Genomic DNA, 23,140 nt, shown 5'->3' with positions numbered 1-23,140 from the left:
CATCGAGCCACTTCCATTATGAAATTTAACCAATAAAATAGTCGGGGGGGGGGGGGGGGATATTTAGCACTTTATTATGAACCTGGAATTTTTGATTGCATCTGATTCCCTGGGTTCTGTTCTTTATTTTGTGTTTCCTTAAATAGTGGATCTAGGTGCAGATGGTTTGACTTGTGACTTCTTCAAAACTTATTCCATCTTCTTGCTTCCAGGCAGCAAATAGCAACCATTAATCCAGCAGACACATTAGAAAACTAAATCCACTGTCGCATTGTTGCCAGCACTTTTATCTAGGGCTTGAGTTATTGAGAAAATCTGCAGGAAAATGCAGTGAAATGAAAGAAAAGGCTTGGTTTGTGTTTTATTTTATTATATGGGGACATAGGAAACAAAAAATTCTGAAAATGAGCTGCTAACTCTCAGAATAGAAAATGTAAAGAAAAACTCCATTTAAATGACTCTATTGTAAGTAGATTAATAATGTAATACTGTATAATACAATCACGCCTTGCAAATAGCTCTAATAAATGGATCATTCACGTCTAGAGATTAACTTTCTCACCATTTTGCTGTACAAAGTACAACACAGCTACACATGGCCAGTCCTGCTACAAAGCTTCCTTTCTTAGGCACACATGTGTCAGGCAGGTTATAGATGTTTGGATCTGTTGGCCAAGGAAGAGGTACCAAAGACATAATAGAAGTCTCTGTGTGAGGATGAGTGTAGACTAAAGCTCCAGTCTTGGTTTCAGTTTTCCTGGAGTACCTGAAAACTTCAGATGTTCCAGAAAGGAATATTATTATAATGATGTGACTGGGAAGATTGCTCACAAGACTCTGAACTTCGTTTCTATTCCTGGTCACATGATGTTAGTCCAAATAAACCTGGAGTGGATAGGAGAGGGCTAAATTCAGCAATATTTTTTGGCTGTGCAGAACTACAGGGACAGCAGAAGACTTCTGCTGTCAGGGCCTGCAGATTGCACTGATTCTAAAGCAACATCATGTCAGCATTTTGGACCTTGCTACGGCAATTACTGCCTGACCTGGGGCAGTCGAGTAGAGCAAAATCTGTGCAGCTTTTCTAATCTAAGTTCCTAAGGACTGATGAGGCAACTAGCCTGTTGCCTGTGTGGGACTGGTCTCCCTGTGGTTCTGAGACTGTTTTGTCCCAGTGTTTACATGGACAAATAGGAGGTTTTGTGTACACCAAGGAAAAATGTTGAAGCCATGTAAAATGACCCCCAGAAGTCAGAATATAACAAAAACCTGACCCACAGAAGTTAGAATATAACAAAAGATTAAGCCATGCTGGAAGGAGAATCATAGCTATTATGCACATTCATTAAAACAGAAATATTGACTGAATGGCAAGAACTGTGTGTTACTGACAAATTGCCAGGTTTTGGCAGTTATTCTGTCTGGCATATGATAAAAAGAAGTTGCTATAGTGATAGGCATGTGATTCTGCATACATTATGCTATCTCTATGCATAATGAGATTTTAGAATATTTTTTTCTTTTTTCTGTTGTAACACTGTTATAATTCCATCTAATGAAACAGAGGAATTGGCCTGATTCCACTGACAGAAATATTTTTCTTAATATTTCTGTATGTGAATGACTGGCATTGAAATGATAAATAACGTAGTCACGAGAAACAGGAAATACGTCATACATCCTACGAATCCTGGTTTTACTCTTGTTACAGGCTTATTTTTCAAATAAATAAAATTCAATAAAATCGATTGAGAAACTTGCATAAACATGTATAAATAGTTTGTTTCCCTGTTTATATATCTCAAATACATTTGTTAGATAGTTAACTGGATAAATTAAGTTCATCCTGAAGAATACCAAAGCACTGTTATCCTTCTGCTTCATAAGTAACGTGTTGGGCATTTTGATACAAATGGGTTTTTTTAGCACTGTGGTTTAATTCTTGCTAAGAATATATCTTACGCATTGTCTTACAGAACAAAGATTTATAGAGAATAACACCCTATTATCAAAGGGAAGCAGAAGAAAGCGTGTTATAATGGCATCTGGAATTGGTACAAATGTCAGTGTACTACCTGGAGATCCACTGAGAATAGGTACTTTGTCTTTTCTTCTGTATCTATAAGTTAAATTATATTGCTTATTCATTTAATTAAAAGGGAAGGGGCCTCGTGGAGAAATGAGTGTAATTCCTAAGAGTGCAAGTTTGTTGACCACCTGGATTTCCTTAATTCCAAAGAGTCCAGGTTTGTTGACCACCTGGATTTCCTAACCATTGCTAAGCTTTCTGTTATCAGGAGGAGGCCTCAGAGTAGGCACACAATTATTGTTTGATTCAGTTTTTCAATAAATATTTTGAAAGGGCAACCCTTTAGGCATTGTCTGGGTGACTCACCATGGGACTAAAGACCTGAAAACTATGGGAGGGGGTTCAGATGGGCTCTGGAACTGTTCTTTTCTTTTTTCTTTGTCTAAACGAATATCTTTGTTGCCGTCCCTGCATGCTCCTGTGGAGTGAAAACGCAGGGATTTCCTCTAAGGTGTTCCTGACTCCTTTACAAAAGAGAGAGAAACTCTTTTGTTGCAAACCTCTTTGCATATTGTAGAGTCTGGGATGAAATATTTGTTCTATTTAAATAATTGCTCCCCCTACTTACTTTGTTCACATAGAAGTTAAATTTGTAAGAACAAGGGGTAGTGTTGTTTAAACTTAAACAAGGGAGGTGTAGGTTAGATGTAAAGAAGAAATTCTTTACTGTGAGAGTGGTGAGACACCGGAACAGGTTGCCCAAGGACTTTGTGAATGCTCCATCCCTGGCAGTGTTCAAGGCCAGATTGGACAGGACCTTGAGCAACCTGGTCTAGTGGGATGTGCCCAGGTTGGAACAAGATGATCTTAAGGTTCCTTCCAGCCCAAACTGTTCTATGATTCTGTAATTTACTGAAAGTGGAAATACAAAGAACTGCATACAACAGCTTACACAGCTGATAACCCTCAAGGGACAGTCAGGATTTTGGGTTGTAGCTTGGACTTCAGTGAATTTATGCATACTCCTGTTTTTATTTAGACTGTTAAGGTCTTCTACGTATATAATACTTATTCACAAACATTTTAATGTGTTTAGGAAAACTTGCTAAAATGCTGTTGATTTTTAGGTTGCCCGGTGCTGCCAAGCTACAGAAATACAGTTAACTGGCTTTTCAGAGACAACCCCGTTGAGGAAGTTAAGACCTTGGAATACCGAACCCTTGTTGGGGGTCGTATCCTAGAGGTGAACACCAGCTCTGGTCAATTTGCTGGACAATTCCAGTGTTGGACTTCAGCTAGTGCAAAACTAATGTCAGTCTGGGTAAATGTCAAGAAGGAAGGTTTGTTGAAAATTATATGACAAATTCTTAAATTTTAAAATATTTTCTTTCACTGTGTAAAGACTTTCCTGAAACCTAACCTGCTTTTATACATAGAAAGTAATTCATAAATTAGTGTTTAACATCACATGTGAATAGTCCCATTTAAGTCATTAGACAACGTTCATACTCAGAGTTGTATATGCGGATTAATGTGTACCCAGCTATCATGTGGAGGTTCTCATTTCATACCTGTGTAGCTAAGAAGTTTAGAGAATGTTGCCTGATTCAGTGTCTTGCTGCTTAAACAGTTTTAAATTGGGCAGGTTTTCTCAGCTTCCCCTTCAATAAATCATACAAATTGCTTCCAGGATAGCACACCAAACTGAAACAAAGCTGACTTTGAGGTTGTGTTTGAAAATATCTTCATTATAATGACAATAATTTTAATAATTGTCATATTACAGCATCATGACAATGATACAGCCATCTTAGTGTAGTCACCCTTAAACATATCAGTGTACTAGGGCACACTGCACGCTCTTCAGCTCAATGTTAAGTTTTCAAGAGTGTTTTGTAATGTTCTCCAATGTAATGCACTTGCACAAAACGACCTTTCTATTAGTAGGTTATAAAATGTGCAACTGAGAATTATAGATGAATTTGACAAGGATTTTACATGTGCATTGGCAGGACAATACAGCAGGCAGTATCTGCAAACATTTTATAAGTTTTATATATTTAAAGTGCTTCAGAAATGAGTTACATTTTAATTATTTTTTTAAAAAGACAGTTAGAAACTTAGACCCTATTAAAGTCTGGCAGCAAAGCACCAAACTCCATATGACAGTTAAAAATACCTCAAACCTCTTACCAGTCAATACCTGGGGGACGTAAATGAGGTTTAAAAGCAAGTATCTCTTGAAATTGAAAGTTTTGGTATGTGTTTTAGCTATTAACATATCAATATGGTTTGGCTAACTGTTTGTGCAAAGGAGCCTAACAGTTAAGATCACATCTTAAAAGTTCCCTGCGCTGTGTCTAAGTGTATTCTCAGTGACTGTCAGTGCTTTACTTCTGTGGGTGAGAATGGTTCTGGTAGGTATGGGGATGTTGAGTCAGTTACGTTTACAAAGTGATTTTACTGAAACGTATCCGTGATCAAAATATTTAGTTTTAAAACAAAAGTAAATCAAAACAGTAATGAACTGAATGAGAAAATATCTTAATAGAGGTTCAGCAAACCCTGGTCCTAATGCGTATCTCATTAAAGTTAAAATTTCTGAACAGGTCCAGCCACGTGTTAAACTATCCACCTGTAGTCTTTAGCTGGGCTGCCTTTTGGTTGCCCAATACCCTTTCCAGTCAGGCTGGTCAGAATTTGGGGGCAATATCATTTTCTAATCATGAGCTTTAACGATGCTTATGTAAACATTTCATTACTAAAATACCCATGCATTTGTAAGACTGCAAAATCTCCTCTGGTGTTTTTTGCACAGTAGGCATATTGAGGGCACTTCTGAGCAGTATCATCCTAGTTAAACAAACAATACAGTCTCTCCATCATACTTTCAGTCAGTAAATTTAACTATTTCCACTTTGAAAAAGGCCCTTTTGTATTATTTTAAGAAACCCAGAAGTAATAAGGAAACATTGAAAAACAATAAGTTAAAGAATTCATTATGTGCTGGAAGAGTGAGCCTGTGGACACAGCTGGTAGCTATCAATTATTCTTGGTTATTACAGAAAAATCTGACTCCTTCTGTGATCACATAAAAATCTGTCAACATTGCACAGTACTTCATCTTTTACCAAGTGTCAAAAAAAAACCTGTAGGGCAAGGGGAAGTGTGGAATTGTGACTAAATAGAAAGGTAGTAATTGTTAGAGGTGATCGGTTTTTAATATAAAATGCTCTTTAAAACAAATTCCTTTTTCATCTTGCCAGTGCCTCAGTGGCAAATTATTTATGCATTAAATACTTTTCTATAGTTTAGCACAGGATTCCTTTAAATCCTGAAATTATGTGAAGTGTCTGGAGTAAGATGAGTTTTCTTCAGAATAAACTCACTGTAGAACAGCAGGAAACCCGGAGAGCCTGATTTACAGTTTCCTCTTTTTAATGCTCATTGTAGAAAAATGTTATGAAAGTTTTAAAAGAAGTTCATTAGTTCCTACTGTGAGCTAGGTTCTGCCCTTCGTGTGCACATATGCTGATCCCATTTGCCTTCTAGAGAACTCTGTGCTCATATGTAAGGGCTGAACTTGAGGGGAAGCTGAGTAGGATGAAATTCTACTTGGGCTTATGGTCCCTTGTCACAATGCTGAAATATTTGCTGTTCCACAGTCGATGCGGTGTCTATCTAGCTTAAAGAATATGCTGCCAAATCAATTGAAATGCGACACAGTTACAATGTATAGTGCCTCTCTCATGCTATTTTCAATTGCATTTCTTAGATTATAAATGGGAATATACTGAGTGGAGTACTTGCTCTACTAGCTGTGGGAACACAGGAACCCGCTCCAGAAGGCTACAGTGCATGAACGCAGAGAAACAGAATGTAAATGAATCATTATGCAGAGAGCTGCAAAAGCCAGTGATTACTTACGAGTCATGCAACACAGATGACTGCCCTGCCAGGTAAAATCCTTTCTACTCTTATTTCCATGTGCTCTATGTGTACTGAATGTTTCTGTGCTTGTACTCTGAGATTGAAATGGGCGTTTTGGTTCATCATGAACGCTGAAGCATAAGGGTTGTGAAAACAGATCACTAGCAAGTTAGGGAAGCACTTGATTCAGCAGGATAAATGAGATCTCTGCAAGTCTCCATGCTGCCGCAGCAAGTCCTGCTGCTGCCACACTTCAGAAGCTAAGCTGGAGGTCCCTCCGCGGCACTGATGTGCTAGCTTTGTGGAATCTGTGCCAACACACAGAGAGAAAACTTGTCATGTGTAGAGCAGCCAGGATACTCTGTGTTCACCTCCTCTCCTTCCATGCCAGCAGAGCTCTGAGTAAGATGTTTGCTGGGGAATGCCTCATTTGTCTCTAATGCCCCTCACCGCAGTGTCGCGTTCCATGCATTTCCTTCCCTTGCCAATTTTCTCACTGGACCAACAGGGATATCTTGTGATCTTGGTGCAAAAATCTTTATATCACAGGCAAGTATACCACAACATCTGATTCCAAAAGCCAAAACCTTACCTCTAGACTTCCTGAATTGCACTGAGCATTCCAGCTCAGCAAGGCTCTAGGTTTGTAGCAGGAAATCCCACAGGAGTCCTCAAAACAAGTGCTTTCTGATGCTTAAAAGAATTGGCCATCACTGTCAGCAGCATAAAAATCCATGAGGGCTGAAAAGTCATGCACACGTTTTGGAGTTGTCCCTCACTGGAAAATTTTTGGAGAGAAGTGTTAAGACCTTAACTGACATTGTGGGAGAGCATCCTGCCAGTATGTTCTAAACCGTGTTCTAAATACAGAAAACATAGCAACAGATAAATCGCAAGAGAAATTTGTTTATATTTCATTATTAGCAACCAAAAATGCAGATCATCTGAAATTGGGAGTCTGAACTCCAGCCAGCCCATAACAAGCAAACTTTTTGCCAGTGGAAAAATACTGAAATAGAGCAAGTATTTTGAAATACACAGACTCAGTTGCAGGTTCCCTCTTAAAATCCAGCCATTCAGAGCAGAAGACAGAGACTTGGGAGGATACAAGAGTACTCTCTTGTGCAAGGCCATGCCTTTTCAGTGGACTGCAGTACATGATTTAACAATCTGATTATCGCTGGACCCAGAGTATTCACCACCAACACCCATCAGTTATTTCATAAACAGCCTGGGACCTAAATTCCCTGTTATTAAAATGCTTAGACCTATGTTGGTTTTAATTTGGCTTTACGCATTCACCAGTGGAAGGGAATTGTGTGCATACTCACATACTTAACACTACCTTGAATTATATATAAATGCTAACATATGAATTATTTTTATGAAGTATTCCACACTTCCTGTATGGGAAAAGCATCCCAGATGCCTGGAAAATAGCCCTGTGTCTGGTTCCTAATGCCTCTAACCTCCCCCTCGTCCTTGTGATTACTGACCTGGGAGGGAAGTACAAAACGTTCAGACTTCCCCTTCCATTTCCCCACTTACTGATTCCTGCAGGATCTCCTCATCCCAGGGCAACTGTTTGGAAAATATCCATAGAACTGTAAAGTCTTTAGATGTACAGTCAGTGGCATAAGCCCTTGTTATTCAAAGCGTTTTGTGTATGTTTAATTGCTTCTCTCCAGCACAGCATCGAAGTGCAGTTAAGCAAATATAAGGGTTTAAGCATATGCTTAAGTTGTGCTTTAAGTGTTTGCCAAATTTGGGCCTTGCTGACTTGCTGTGGTGCACTGCACCAAATGTTTGTGAAAGTACTTTGAAAGGGGAGAAAAAGGACAAGACTGTAAAAGATTAATCTGCCTTTAATGGATATAAGCTGTTTGACTGTAAGAAAATAAAAGAATTGCTAAAGAAAATAGAGTATTTTTCCTATTATCACACTTGTGCTATACATGAAGTTCCATTCCGTATTCCTAGCTTAGATTTATGAAAAGATCAAGTCAAATAAATCAAATAAATTGTATTACCACTTGCTGCTTCCCCAGTATTGTTCCTAGCTGCTAAGACAGACCAGTCTTTGCAACTTCTAATAAATAAATAACATGTTCTGCTTGAGCCATTATCTAGCAAGATCTTGATGTAATAAATTTGCATGAGTTATGACACTTGTCATCTTAGCCGTAACTACATCAGGTACCATTCACTTTATAAGTTAGGGGAAAGTATGCTGTCCTTCTTTCAGAAATGTTAAATCCAGTGGGGTCTACAGGGCTTACCTACGACAACCTGTTGAGTACAAGCAGTCTGACTTCTGTTGCGATGACAGGTTCTCTTGGTTTTTATTTGCAAACAGATCCCTGCAAACTACCAGGATGTTTGCAATGCTTTCATGGCTGCTGTAAATTTGTCTCTGCATCCTGTAGGTGGATAACTAGTCCATGGTCTGAGTGCTCTGCATCGTGTGGCAGTGGATTTCACTATCGACAAATAACTTGTCAACAAGTGAAAGCTAATGGCAGTGTGCTGACAGTGCTGCCGGAGGCTTGCATACATGGAGATCGTCCCATGGGAAGGAAACCCTGTCTGGGTCCCTTGTGTGCAGTGGGGACAATGCAGACAAAAGGAGAGGTATGTTACAGAGTCTGTGTGGAAACTCCTTAGACCTTAAAAGTGTGTCAGGGTTGTCATGCCACTGGCTGAACACCTATTCTCTTTGAGCCCTGTTGCTTAAAGGAAGAGTTGTGTGGCACTAGCTGAAATTGCCTTTCAGACCCATGAATTGCAAATCCTTTTTTTTTTTTCAATAATTTGTGATGTGTGAGCTAGTTTTATCATGTTTGAAGACATGATCCAAAACCTAAGGATTAGTTTCAGTATATACTTTATAAGCTAATCCATTACTATGCATTCCATTTTTAAGCTAGTATATTGCTTTCATTGCAGTGTTCTAAGAACAGTTTGCATAGCTGTACTTTTGAAGTCACCAAAGATAGATATATGAATGTGCTTCAACAGCAGTTGTAAGTGTTTAATACACAGAACTCTGCTTTCTTATGTTTTCTGTTTTTTCATTTGTGCCATAAACTTGTGTCCATATTGATATGATTTTTATGATTATTAACAGAGCCATTACTATTCAATGAGCAGAGAAGTGAATTAAGAGGATTACTGTTGCTGTATTCCTGATACAGGCATTAGCAAGAAAGTTTGTGATTGTCAGAGCTACAGATAAGGTGCTGCAGCTCTAGCAATGGAAAATGCTGAGAACACAGGTAATTGATTTAGCTTTATGAACAGGTAGTGAGCAGGCAGCAAAGTCGGTATCTTGGCAAAATTACACAGAAACCTTATCCGAGCAGAGGTGAATGCTTGAAGGAGAAATGCAGATCAAGAATTATGACAGGGTAACTGCCTAGAAGGGTATTTCTGTTATTATTAACTTATTTGTTTCTTTTTCTCCCCCCTCATTCTTTTCTCTCACTTTCTAGTGTTCTGGTCGCTGCATAGGCCGCCCTGTAGGCTTACACCATCGTCACATTATATGTCAACTTCGTAATGGATCCTTGGTGTCAAACTATTCTTGCGATGAAAGAAAGAGGTATGCAGTTTGAAGCAGTTACAAGTTAGATTCTTTAGATGATCTTATTAAAGATACAGGGCAATGAAGAGCAGGGAATAAATGGGTAACAAGTGCATACATGGGAATTGTTATCGTGTTTCTAGATTACTGAGCCCAGCTCTTCACAGTTCTTTGCTGTAGAAATGCTTCTGAATTGTGAGCATGTCAAAGCACTTTCACTCCACACACAATGAAATTTTGGCTCCGCTGAAGTATGCCGTGAAACTTCCATGTACTACTGAGAGCCAGGATTCCACTTTGGCAGCTTCAAAAGTTTGAGGAGGTTCAGTGTCAGCGTAGAAACATTACTTGTGTTCAGGAGAGAGGCTATGCATGAAGAGCATGCAACATTTCAGGGTCAGTTAAGTATTCCTCAAGACATTTCTTCTGTTCCACTATTAATGAATTGGTTTGAAGATACAAGGCATTGTCATTTGTTTCCTCATGAGCGAGGCATGCTAAATGAACACAAATGAAATACAGGAAGTTCAACATAAATATAAGAAAAATCTTTTTCCTCTGAGGACTCTCAAGCACTGGAATAGATTACCCAGAAAGGCTGTGGAGTCTCCATCCTTAGAGATATTCAAAACACAAATCAGCCTCCAAAAAGTCCCTTCCAACATCAGCTCTATCATTCTGCAAATAATGGTATAGCACGAAAGCAAACATTTCACTGCCATTTATTTTCCTTCACAGGTCTCCTGTCAGAAGAAACTGCTCTTCAGAGGCATGTGATGTCTACTGGCGGACAGGCCCTTGGAGGCCTTGCAGTGTGGACTGTGGGAGTGGATTTCAGTCAAGACGAGTGTATTGTGTACACAGAAAGAATAACAAACTTGTGGCTGATCAGTACTGTGGATGGAGGAAGAGACCAGTGACCTGGCAACACTGCAATGGCACAGCCTGCAGCAGTGTGTAAATGTTTATTTATATATGAGCATAGTAATAGTTTGTAGCAGTTATATTAGAAAGTGACTCACAGTTGTACGCTAATGATTCTGCAAGCATTTGATTGTACATCAAAGGTAAAACTATCCTCTCCAAGGAGTACTTCACAGTCCTGGGGTTATTTTTCTCTGAGTAGGCCAGTTTGATATTAAAGCCTCAAAAGCACTTTTAGAAACAGGATATTTAGGAAGTTGTTTTATGCAAACTTCCCTACATGACTGCGCCAGTTGTGACTCATGAGTCTCTGGGCAAGCTGTTAATTCCTGAAAGATGGGGTAGTTTTATGAAACAGAAAATAGGTAAATGGATGCAGTGAGATCACACCTCTTATTTGTGACCTAGCTCAGCTTGGAGTCCACTGCTGCCAGAAATGCAAAGTAAAATAACTGCAAAGCTACCAAGGAATCCACCAGTTGTTTACAATTACAACAAAAAGTTCATTACAAAGCCTTTTAATGTTTAAATATATTTTTTTCAGAAGGCAAATGCAAGGATACAACTCCCTACTGTACATTTGTAAAGCAACTAAAGTTATGCTTGATAGACACCTACAAACAAAGATGTTGTCAGTCACATCACGAAATATAACTCTTCTGTGGGAAGTTCATAATGCTGCAGTGAAGAGTGAGAAGAGAGGTTCATTAAACTAGCCTGCTCAAAGTATACACTTGCAAATAAGACATTAGTCATAACAGTAAATGGAAACGGGGGGCTAATGAAAAACCAGTATTGCAGATTGGTATGCTGGACAGAGCAATTTTTCTGGAAACTTTTATTATCCACTCTCTGCAATGGAACTTTTAATGTTTTAAAGATCTTCGTGTCTGGATTAGGAATATAACATCATGACATACCATCTGTAAAAATTTTACATTTCAATTTCGTCAGGGGAAATAGCACTATCTAAAAGCACCAGATAGTGCTGACTGTCCTTAACTTATGAGAAAAGCAAAGCCATAAAATCCTCTGAAGAATTCTGGAATGCAGCAACTGTTGACCCCTAGGTTTTGTTTTCATTGTTTTATCAAATTTAACACAATTTTTAAATTTATAGAAGCTGTGGCCTGTAGCTGTAAAGTATTTGGCAACAACTTTATTTTCATAAACAGCTTGAGCTTAAGGGTTGCTCTCACAGGATATGTTTTACTGATATTAGCTGTCGGGTGGAGTACAGAAGTACATTCAATTTTTTGTGCTTGTAGTTATGTGTATGCAGTAAAAGACATTGTAGATGCTAGTACAATTTTCAAAACAGTAATAGATCTGTTTTGAATAAATGGGGTGTCATCTTCCATTGTTTCTGTTCTTCTGCTCCGGCCATTGAAGTACAGTTGAAGTTCTGGCATGACTGGACTTTTGTACTGATTTTAAACTAGACACACGGCTTCCTTGTCAGAGCTGTGAATGAAACATTTGTGAGCGCTGTTCTCTTCCATATCAAGTCGAATGGGGAGCCACTAACTGGCCAAAACGGCTGTCACATTTTCTGCCTTGAATAAGTTGGGTTTTTCCCCCCATTAATGTCCAAGAAACAATCATTAATTATGAAGATAGACAAGTGCAAGAAAACTATTTTGAGCAGTTTCCATCAATATGACTTTTCATCATGACCATAAACTATGAGTCTTTTTAATAAATTCTGATTATGATATTCCCAGGTAAATTATTTTCCACATAGCAGAGTGTCTCATTAGGGCTGCAAGCAGGGAGAACCCCCTAAGAGGCAGCAGATAGATGTGGTTTTTTGTAGTTTCCAAACTACTGCACATACTGGAGGTCTGAATGTTTGTATTGACTTGGATCTACATTACACACTAATCAGCGGGCATGCTGTAGGAACAGTGTTAGAAACAGCATTCCTGCACAATGGGTTTGCATCACTGAAAATTAGATTAGCACTACTGTATAGAAAACGTTTAGTGTGGACTATTGTGTTGGAGGCTGACTGCAAGGAGAGGATATTCCTGATCAGTACCTTTTTAATCAGCGATGGGTCTTGATTGTTTAAGCAGTTTCTTAAATTAAAAGAAAACATTTGTAAGATACTTTTGTAGATATTTATTGTCTGATTTTAAAAGTGCAATATTTTTTGTACAGTGTTTAATAAAGATTTTTGGACATATATTTTTTCTTATTACCAAAATTTCTTATTCATGTTTTTGCATATATTTAAAGTCTTCAAATGTTAACAAATAGCTTTTTTTTTGTTGCTTTAACTCTATCTTTGGTTAAGTATGCATGCTATACAGAAGCAGTGCTGTAAATGTTTGTTATTGCAATTGGCATGACACTCCTCTGTAGATTTATTTTATTGCTTCTCCAATAACTGAAGATTTTACTTTCTTGAACGTAGTTTTGATATTTCTGAAATAAAGTCTAGTTTGATTATTCAACACTGATTACTGAGAGATGGTTTGTTACTGTGGTTTTCATGGTAGCTATGTTTTCATTCCAAGTGTTATTTTATCAACTGCTATGTGCATAATTCTGAGGTTTTACCAAAGCTAAGATTACTTCTTATTTTTGACAGCTTATCAGACAGCTTTTCAGCTTCATTACAGTCTGCTTTGCATTGCTATTAAGAGGCATCATAGATGTAACCTGACTGAAAAAGTGGGGAAGAGAATTTGCCAAAATCCAAATAAATCAGAACTGACTCACTGAAATCTAGAATCAGGATTCTCTAAAAAGGTGGAATAAAGTTACAATTCTTTGCTGCCTGCAATGTACTGCACCAAGCAGAGTTCATTTAGATCCAACAGAACAGCTATATGTTTTAAATCTAGTGGGTGATGGGAATAGCCAAGGCAAAAAAATCTTGTTTCAGAATTTCCAATATGTGTAATAGTATTTAGAAAGAAGAGTCTCATAAATAATATGAACAAGAAAAGCCTTCAAAAATTTATTAAATTGAAAATAAATGTCTAGCGATAAAATGGTGGTGTTTCAGTTACCCTAAATAGTAACACTGAAAAAGTGCATGGATCTATTTAGTTCTCCTTTTGTGTCATCAGTGGATTCTTTCTGTGCAGTCTGTATAGCAGTACTGTGGAGCATGCTGTACATCGTACTGCCCGAAAAGCACTTTCAGAATACCAATTGAATCCATGAGTAACTTTTCTGCTTATACATCTTGGTTTAGCATGACATCATAAAATGCTTTTTAACAGCTGTTATTTTGAGAAATATTAATTTTCCAGCCTGCTGTTCATTTTGTCTGCTTTTCAATAACATGTTGCTTATGAAAAAGTTGAGCTCAAGTATTGGATACCATCTGAAGGTTTATAATATCATTTGATGTTTTTGCTGGAAGCACAATCAGTAGGTTGTGGCTCTTTCAACTGTAATGTAATAAAGGCTTCTCTCTTTCAGTATTACACTGGGGGGGGAAACATTACAGGTGAAATGAAAGGGAATATGTCCCCTCCACCCTAAAAAAGTCTTCAAACACATCTGCAGAGGAACTATTAAATGTATCTGAATATGCCCTCTACTTCCTCCCAAAAGTTTTTGTACTGTGCTGGTAGGTGGCACCCAATGACTTTCCATAACTTAAGGGGAGGGGAAGTGACTTAAGAACTAAATCAACATCTGTGAAAATTACAAAAATCATGTGGGTTCACTCGCAGACCCAGAGGAGTGATTTTCAGCAGAACATGCACACATAACTTCATGGATTCAGGTTGCATTTCTCAATGAGGTTTTTTTCTTCCCTAGAAAAGAGACCTTTCAGGATCTGGGGAAGGATATTCTGTAAACTTCTCATGAGCTACCAAGACCGTGTATAGGATACAGACTTCGGTAGGTGCAACTATGCATAGTTTTGACTTTGTTTTCCCAGTTGTGGCTAGAGGGAGAATGGCCCGAGTTTCATCAAGAAAAGGGTGTTTGTAGTTTGTTTTCTTCTGTGGTTTAGAAGGATGACAATGAATTGTACTTTTTCCTGTCCTGCTTCTAGGTTATCACAGCTTTACATTGCCCTTGTTCATTCTCAATCCAAAATGTCTTTACCAGCTGGGGACATTAATCTTCAGAGAGAAAATGTTAATTGAGTTGTTGTTTCTTTAACAGAGTCATATTATAAAAACACAGGACAAAGGCAAACATTACACAAAAGTAACTCATGCTTTAATAATGTCTGGAGCTCTCTCATACAACACATTTATGCACAGCTAATATACTCAGTTCAGCTTTCTTCCTTGCATAGGATCCAGTTCCTGCTTACAATATGTATCCATCATCCATCTTAGTCCTTTTATTGGTGATTTGGTTATGAAGTAGGAGCACATAATTCTTTAGAACCCAAATGACTGCCCTATAGCAGTGCGTACAAGATCTGCAATACTGAAAAAAATCATACTGAAATAACTGTGATAGAACATGATAGTGTTAATCATAGAGTTATTGGGTCTTGCTTAAATCATGAGCATAATAGGACTGAAATTAAGTTCATTTAGATTTCGCCAAGTCAGGTAAAGATACATAGAGAAAATACTAAATATCTCATACAGAAGCATAATCACTGCATGTACGACTTCTGGAAAACATTTGTTTCCTGTGTTTTTTAATAAGTAATGCTTTGAAGAGCAGACAGGCTCAAGCCAGGCTGTCTACAGATTCCTGCATCTTGGCTGGTATTTTTTTGTTTTTAACTTAGTTTACACTGTTTTCTGTTATCTCTGCATACACCTTTATAGTTTTCTGCCATTTTCCCTATCAAACTGACTCTGCTGTGAACTCAGGCAGTGGTAACAGGCTGCTTGGCTTTAAAAATCAGATAGCAGGAAGATGTTAACATTTTGAGCTTGATTCTTTCTGCTTCCTCACCATTTACCATAAAAACGTGAAAAACAATCACCTTTGAAATCTGTTTGTAAAATTTTATGAATTTGAAAACTGGGTTTAAAAATTACTCAGGTCGAAGGTCATAGTGTGTCCAAAGCTATGTTTCCTTTGGGAGTGAGGCTGAAAACTCATGGTCAGGAAAATCAGGAAACAGAGTCTAATGATCTGCTTTTTATGTCTGGGTGATCTCAGGTATGTGTACGGGAGCAGAGAAAGGATACTTCATATTAATTGCTGTTAGAAATTAGAAATCTGTACCGTCTTCAGAACTGAATGAAGGAAAAATAATGACGACAAATGCTAAACCCGGGCTTTCAGGAATTCTGAGGTCTGATGGGATGCTATCTTATGATTTGGGCAGCAAAGTGTAAAGAAAAAATATCTTCTTATCAGATTACTCAAAGTATTGAGATGAAAAACTGGACTGATGCTAATTATTTAGATAACAGCATTATTTGCTGACTATGAAAAGAAGTTATGATCACAAGATACTTGCTATTTCCTAAATACAATTTTGATTTGTGGAAAATCTGAAAGAATTAAATGTACAATACCTATGCTTGAGATGGAGAGTAATAAAATTTGGGAAGGCAAGGAAACTCGAATGCGTGATCAGAAAAAGAATATATTCTGTATAAGGTGCATTATTCCTATAAAATTTGGCAAATTTCTATTATTCTTGTAATAAACTTCTGGTTTTGCTTTCATTTCCTTCAAGCTATTAGTTTAAATAATTTTAAAAGCAAAATTTGCATTGTTTGCTTTCAGTGTTATTTTAAAGAAAAAAATGAGTAGAGCTTCAATTCTTTAAACAGGGTGCTTGAAATACTGCAGTTCAGTATTACGACACAACAGCTATTTCCTTTGGAATAGGATTACTATCTGACTTGGAAAATTCTGGAGTACACTGGCGAAAGAATTTGTGACCATGAGAATCTGTGTTTACATAGACATAACCTGGAGGAGATGGATAATTTCCTGGGCAGATCTCTGGTTTCTTTGGAGTATATTCTGTGTGATACATAGTTTCATCTTGAAAAGGACCTGAATTAAGAGCTATAGCATGTACAGGTTTGAAACTTTGTACTGGAGTGATCTGATGTGGTATGTAATGAGATTTGAATGTAGTTCGATCATAAAATTTTCCCATGGGTTTTTGAATTTCCTGTTGTTTCTTAATAATCTCTTGCCGACAGGTACCCCATGCTTTAAAATCTTCTTTCGTAGTAGTACTCCCTTGAAAAGGGGCATTGGTTCTTCTTCTATTAGAAGCTGGTCTTATGGGGAAAGCAGGAGAAATTTCATGCTTAATGTAATCAAGACGGCTTGTGGAGTTAAAATCGATGCTGCCTGGGGGTGGAACATACTCTCTGGTTTTGCGGACCTCAGGTAAGGAGACCAGCCACGGCTGAAAACGATCCTGGAATTCAGTGATTCCATTAAAACGAGCATTGGAGCCAACTTTTGCAATTTCAGGCTTGCAGCTTTTTGTGAGTTCCCCAGGTAGTCCTTTAAAATCATTCCGGTGGGTTGTGAGATCTACAAAGGGTTGGTTGCTTGGCTTGTACTCTTCTTTTGGTCTTATGAATTTTGGTTCCAGTTGATGAGCAATATAAGAAGTGCGATGGCTGGTAGCACCATTGAAAGGCACATCTGAAAGCTTGGCTACACAAGGAGGTTTAAAACTTTGTCTGGGATTCAATTCCCTAGGAACAAAGTCATCTTGAAATGTAGTAGAATTTCCAAACTTCTCTGTAGGTGGGTGGTATATACATACCGCTTTAGTAGCTTCCCTTCTTTGAACTTCCCATGACCTGTAGTCATCTTTAAAGCAAAACCAAAACTTCACCATACAAGTGCAATTACTTAAGACCATTCCTCTAAAATTAAGCCAAATTATTCTGGTATGAAATCTTGCAAAACAAATACAATGGAGGTAAGTGAGAATAGAATGTTTTCTGCGTGTTTGTGATATGACAAAACTGTCTTCTATTATTGGTGTGATAAAAAAAGACAAAAAAATGTACATGATGTCCTATTTTGACTATATCCTCAAGGAAAATGTTGCATGTACGTATTTAGTGTGTATAGAAAATAGCCTACTTGTGTGTAGGCTAAATAGAGTAAATTTCCTTATAAATTATTTTCAATTAGTAAATATAACTAGAATGTATTTATACAAATGCATTTCTATCTAGCATAAGCTTAAGCTTAAAGGAACTAGTGAAATATAACTGTTTTTTTTTAAGAGTCTTTTCGCCAAGTTTTACCCTTCCAACTCTTTCTGTCTCTCTACTCCGTCCTCTGCTCACTTTGCACGAAGTATTCAATCTTTCTGTTTTAATAGCCATATTTGATTCTTATTATTTCAACTAGTTTGGCACTTTAACTACAACCAACTTTTGCCTGAGGTAATCTAACCAAGCATAAGTTAGCGTTTCTCTCCTTTTAGCCAAGAAAACCTTAGCAAAGGCTTTTTGTAGAACCAGTAAACATCACCTCTAGAGTGCTGATCATTTTGAGGCCTTCTCACCTGCTTTCTATGATGTCTTACTCTCTGGCCCAAACTAAAAAAATCCAGTTTCTGATATAGGTAATTCAGAATACTACCTTCATTTTGTTTTTTTCTCCTGTAGGTGGCATATATTATTACCTTGATAGGTTGGTATGGTATCCAGTTTTCCTCCTGTAGTGTGTTTCCTCTCTAGAGGTCTTACTAATGTCACTGGTTCTATTTTATGAGCATTGTAATCTTTCTGGTATGTGGTTCCCAGTTCTATCTCTCCTGTCTTTGGTTTATATTCTTCTTGTACCTGAAAATGTCGCTTCACAATATTGTATGGTAAATAATCAGATCTGAAATGGGGAAAAAGAGAAACACTGGTTAAAAAACTTTTTTTTTTTTTCTGATGGAGGCACTTTTGTCAATTTTTTCATTATATGGAAAAAATGAGAACTTATAATGTTTACTCTGAAAAATCAATCTGAAGCCATATGTTAGAGGGATAGCAAGGAGGAAAGAAAACCATAGCACATAAAATTTGGGTACATTACATTAAAAGTGTATGCAGTACACAGCCAATCTTGCAGAATGCATTTGGCCATTTTAATAATTACATGAAGTTTCACCTCTTGTCCTTGTAGCTGAAAGGAAAAAAAAAATGTATTAAAAGTAAAAAGGTTTGTGCTCCTGTCACATTATTGAAAAGGAATGAGTGATGTCTTTTTCCTAACTGCTTGAAAGATGCTCTTTAATTTTGTAAGCTTAATATCAGTTTGTACACTGACAGGAGAGACCTACTGAACCGCTTTAGAGATGGTTTTCTTCAAACATCTAATAATTTAGAAGTGTTTGAACCAAATAAAAAGAAAAAAAATCTCTGATCTTTTTACTTAAGGTTTAATTTCCTCCCAGTCTCAGATTCCACACATGCATTACAGAAAGTTCCCCAGCTTGCCAGCTTGTTCATGCTAGACGAGATCTGGATTTCCAAAGCAGGCTGAAAACATGAATAAAAATTTTTGGTTATCTTTATAGGTGACAGGATTCTCTAAAACATGGAAATCCTGTTGTATGAGTGCTTCATTTTTTTTCAGTGACCTTTTTGTGGTAACAGTATTTCTATACTCAAAATTTACACTTTTATATATGCTAAAGTGTAAAAGATGCAATGATTGCATTTTGAAAATGATTACAATACAATGTTCAGTCCCCCCTTAAAAAAAAAAAAGAAAAACTTTATGGAACAATTGTGAAACACATTGCTTCAAAAAGCTTACTTAAATGTTGTAATTCCTTCCATTTTCCCATGATGCACTTGGTACTCTTGTTTTGGCTTAAAGCTCCAGGGAGGAGAGATGTTGCTATACTTGGGATATTTTTCCACATACTCTGTTGTGAGGCATGGCTGTTGTCCATTATCATAAATCCTTGTGGGTTTATGAAGGCAACGATGGCGCCTGGGTAAAATACATCAGATGAGATAATTTTGAATAGTTTCGTTTAAGGGAAAAAAAACATACTCTATGGAGTGGGTAATGGATGTGGAAGATAGAACAATGTCAGTCGCTGTGCTTAAAATGGTTTCTGAGTGATAAAACCCCAAAATCCTGTGCTGATGGCATAGGTCCCAGAGCACAGTATACTTATGCAGTAATGAACAGCATCAGCATGCAAGTTAGTCCTTAATACAGAATATGAAGGATGGATACAGCTGATCTCAGGCCTCTAGATGATGCTACCACCAAGATGCACCTTCCTCTCTTTTTTTTAATCTTTAGTAATAGTGCTAGTCTTACATGTAAAAATAACTATGCTTCATTTATCCTCTCATATTGCCTCTTTTTGACTGTTTTCTCTCATTGCTTGTCTTTATTTCTGTGCCTCTGCTCACCTATTTTCACCACAACTCTTGATTAATGTTTTTTGATTAAAATTGTAGGGGTGTGAAATCTTCTCTGTGCTCCTAGAGCTCTGCAGCTCATTTCTGATTTTTCAACCCTTATTTTTTAATAAAAAGGGCTGACTAAATCCTCAATCCAAAATTATGTTTATAAATAACGACATCTGTTTTTCTTCGTAGGTTTTATTTCAATTGCACCTGCTTGACATTGCCTATTTTAATGACACCATTGTGTTAAAAGGTATTAAGAGATATATCATGACTTAATTTACTACTTATACCTGTCGTTTTGAGTAAATTTTGCGTGAAATTAAAATGTACCCATTATTTTCTATATTGCTGTGAAAACCTTGTTATTCTAATTTGCATAACACATCTCTAGCAGTTTGTTTCAAGCATAATTTTAAAATTTTATTTTGGCTGATGTGATTATTATTTAATCTCTCTTTTAAGGAGATATATCATGAAAAATGTTCCTCCTATTTGCAGCTGACAGCTTGCAATACTGGTTCAGATATAAGCAAAGGGATATAATAATAAATATATGTTTAAAATAAATGTATTTTCTAAAATTCAGTACATGAATATTAAAAATGAGAAGAAGGGCAAACCAGTGCAGCTCTTATTGGGTATGAATAAGTTCAAGTTTCAGGAAGCTAGTTGAAAGATCTGAAATTTTTCTCACAGTGAATACCAAAAATGAAAAAAACAATAATTTATAGCAAGATAAAATAGAATACAGAAACAGATGTGAAGGACTCCTGCTAGGAAAAGTAAAATGAAAAAAAAAAAACCCAACCCAAACCCAACCAACCAATCAAGAAAACACTGAAAGAAGTTATCTGGAACTGGAAATCCCTAGAGCTGGTATTAGTTTGGGCTGCCTGACTTTGCCAGCTCAGTAGTTCAACAGATGATAAATGAAGTAGCCCTGTATAAGAAGCCAGAACCTTTCAAAGCCTCAGGTGCTTACTGCTTTTCAATCAAGTCAACAGATAGTCAAGTAACAATTGAGACACCTATTCAGAACATACCAGGGAAAGGAAAATGGAAAGAACAGGAAGGGCAAGAAAACAAGGAGGTGAGTGTATGCTATTTCTCGGCACTTAAACAAAAACTTACTAAAACACCTAAACAAGCACTACTCAAAGTTTTTTATTTTTTGAACTCCCAGTTCACATGCTATGGTCTGAAAGACAGAAATTATGTATGGACACTGTATTTTTGAGATTCATCTACTTTCCTAGTAGGAAAGGCAGACCTGATAGTTTTTATTTGTCATGTGTATATTTATGTGTGGTCAGTATAAAGTTTTAAACATCCTGTATTTTAGAGAAATCTTCCTTTATTTTAACTGGCATTTATTCAGGAATCTAGACTTTTATAATAATATAATAAAAGTGCAATGAGTGGGGAAAGGCTGACACTGAGAAAGGGGGGGTTGTAACTTGATGATCTTAAGGTCCTTTCTAACCCTAACTGTTCTATGATTTTATGATTAGATCTTTGCTTTGAAACCTCTTCTACAATGCGTATGTGTGGCCATATCCAGGTGACACTGCCAAGCAACCAGTCATCCCTTAAAAACAGAAACACTGTAACTACAGTGAAGCAAACACCATGTGCTGCCTAAGCCAATAATAGGTTAAGATTTTATTGACTGTATGAACTTCAATTATGTTTACTTTAAACTGTAACTTTTGTGCATGTTTTATTCACTTATTTATATTGTTAATCTGGGTTTTTGAATTGAAAGTTTTTGGTTGAATTTAACCATGTTTTTTGTGCTGTCAGATTGTGCTCTCTCCATCTCTACACTTGAGGCTGATGCAGATTTGCTATCTCATTGTGAAAAAAATGTGTTCCAGTTCTTTGTTAATGTAGGATGTTTGAAACAAATTTATGGGACAAACTGCATCTATAGCCTTGGCCAAAAAGGACATTCTCAGCTTTACACACTGCCTGTCTTTTGCGCCTGCGTACAGATAAAAAACCCCATGATGAACAGATAGACAGACTTCTTGTGCAGAAGCACATAAGGGCCATGTCTGCCCTACAAATGTCAAAATGAAACTTGTAGTTCATGGTGCCACCTGCAGCCATAGGGTTGGCCCAGTACTTCACGCTCTTGTGATCTTATGGTGACTCTCGTATGTATGTAGTAGTTAGATTTTTTCTTTTAATATTAAAATATTAATATTAATATTAAAATATATATACTAAAAAATAAAAGATATAATTACTATTAAGAACTGAATCTTTGAATCCTAGGATGAGTATTTTTCAGCATTTTTATTTATTTTTTTGGTTTGGTCTGTTTGTTTTTTTCTTCGTCAGTTCATTTATTTCTTTAAATTTTTAACGTAGAAATATGAGAAATTGAAAATATTAACAGTACTGACTCCACACCTATGACCATCTATCTGACTTTTGCAAGGTTTAAATCACTTCTGATTTTGGGAAACCTGACTCTTGATTTTTTTTTTTACCTGTGTCATTGATGATAATGCTTATACCACCGTAACAGTGATTTATAAAGAAAATTGCCTGCTGTACCCTCTCACACCAGCCTTCCTGGGGCAGAGAGGCTACAGCAGGATGATGAGCTGTGTGTCTCCATATGTGATCATAGAACTTAAAGAAATAGTGGGGCTTTTCTTCCAAGTGGAGACTATTACTGGATGCGATATATTAAATATATTTTAATATATTGATATATTTTAAAGGCCAGAGTTCTTGCACAGGTTTCTGTCAAGGTTGATTTCTCCAGAAAACAAACAAACAAACTCTTTTGAGGGTTTTTCGGAGCTCCCAGTAAAGGTTAATTCTGCTTCATGGGGAAGCCCGATCCTGCGGTCTTGTCTAGTTGGCTTTGACAGACTTTAATGCTTTCCAGATCTGCTTTTTTTCCCTACCCTACTTAAGCACAAACCTGCTGCTTCACATTTACCGAGAAGGCTCCTTTAGGAAGAAACGGAACCCAGAAGCTGTTGAAACGGGAATGTTTCTGCCGTCCCGCCGCTAAGGACGCTATCCACGGCCCGGCACGGGAGTGGGGCGGGTGAGGGGGACGAGACAAGGGGGTACTTCTGTGGGGCCGTAGCGCTTCGGGAGTGACCCTTCGGGGGTGACCGGCTCCCAGGGACCCCGGCGTAGCTTACCCGCAGGTGCAGATCTCGCACAGACACCGCGGCCGCCCCATGCTGCCCGAGCCGCTCCGACCGGTAACCAGGGAAGCGCTGCGTTGCGCGGCAACAGCGGCGTCCCCGCCGTGCGCGGCCTCCGCCGGCTTCCGTCCGGCGTCACGCACGGGCGGGGCGGAGCGGAGCGGGATGCGCGCGGGCTTCCGGGTGCTGGCGG

General features: G+C 37.7%; 2 protein-coding genes across 8 annotated transcripts in view; one reads left to right on the top strand and one right to left on the bottom strand.

Moving 5' to 3' along the window:
- Positions 1-10,964, top strand: part of ADAMTSL3 (ADAMTS like 3) — a 180,243-nt gene extending 169,279 nt beyond the window's left edge. For 5 of the 6 annotated variants that reach the window (XM_061446830.1, XM_061446831.1, XM_061446829.1 and 2 more), the window contains exons 25-30: positions 1,977-2,096; positions 3,157-3,369; positions 5,805-5,988; positions 8,386-8,590; positions 9,451-9,560; positions 10,281-10,964. In XM_061446830.1, coding sequence (XP_061302814.1) covers positions 1,977-2,096; positions 3,157-3,369; positions 5,805-5,988; positions 8,386-8,590; positions 9,451-9,560; positions 10,281-10,503 — 1,055 coding nt within the window. In that variant the 3' untranslated portion in view covers positions 10,504-10,964. Of the gene's footprint in view, positions 1-1,976; positions 2,097-3,156; positions 3,370-5,804; positions 5,989-8,385; positions 8,591-9,450; positions 9,561-10,280 lie in introns of those variants that run through there. The other variant, XR_009742174.1, reaches the window with a different exon arrangement.
- Positions 10,965-15,467: 4,503 nt separating this feature from the next.
- SAXO2 (stabilizer of axonemal microtubules 2) lies at positions 15,468-23,132 on the bottom strand. Of its 2 annotated transcripts, XM_061446839.1 has the most exons (4): positions 22,942-23,132; positions 19,158-19,337; positions 18,031-18,233; positions 15,468-17,201 (listed from the first exon to the last, which is right to left on the bottom strand). In XM_061446839.1, exons 1-4 carry the CDS (start codon positions 22,980-22,982, stop codon positions 16,219-16,221), a joined length of 1,407 nt encoding a protein of 468 aa, XP_061302823.1. In that variant the 5' UTR covers positions 22,983-23,132; the 3' UTR covers positions 15,468-16,218. The 2 variants fall into 2 exon arrangements, with proteins under 2 accessions (XP_061302823.1, XP_061302822.1); XM_061446838.1 differs by lacking the exon at positions 18,031-18,233 and having other exon boundaries at positions 22,942-23,076.
- Between the last annotated feature and the right edge of the window lie 8 nt (positions 23,133-23,140).

The sequence above is a fragment of the Pezoporus flaviventris genome, unplaced genomic scaffold (genome assembly GCF_033815535.1).
Source record: "Pezoporus flaviventris isolate CSIRO_AGI_PZ_B2104156 unplaced genomic scaffold, CSIRO_AGI_Pfla_v1 ptg000006l, whole genome shotgun sequence".
Lineage (NCBI taxonomy): Eukaryota > Metazoa > Chordata > Aves > Psittaciformes > Psittacidae > Pezoporus > Pezoporus flaviventris.
The sequence above is the reverse complement of the archived record's forward strand: the minus strand, read 5'-3'. Positions and strand labels throughout refer to the sequence as shown.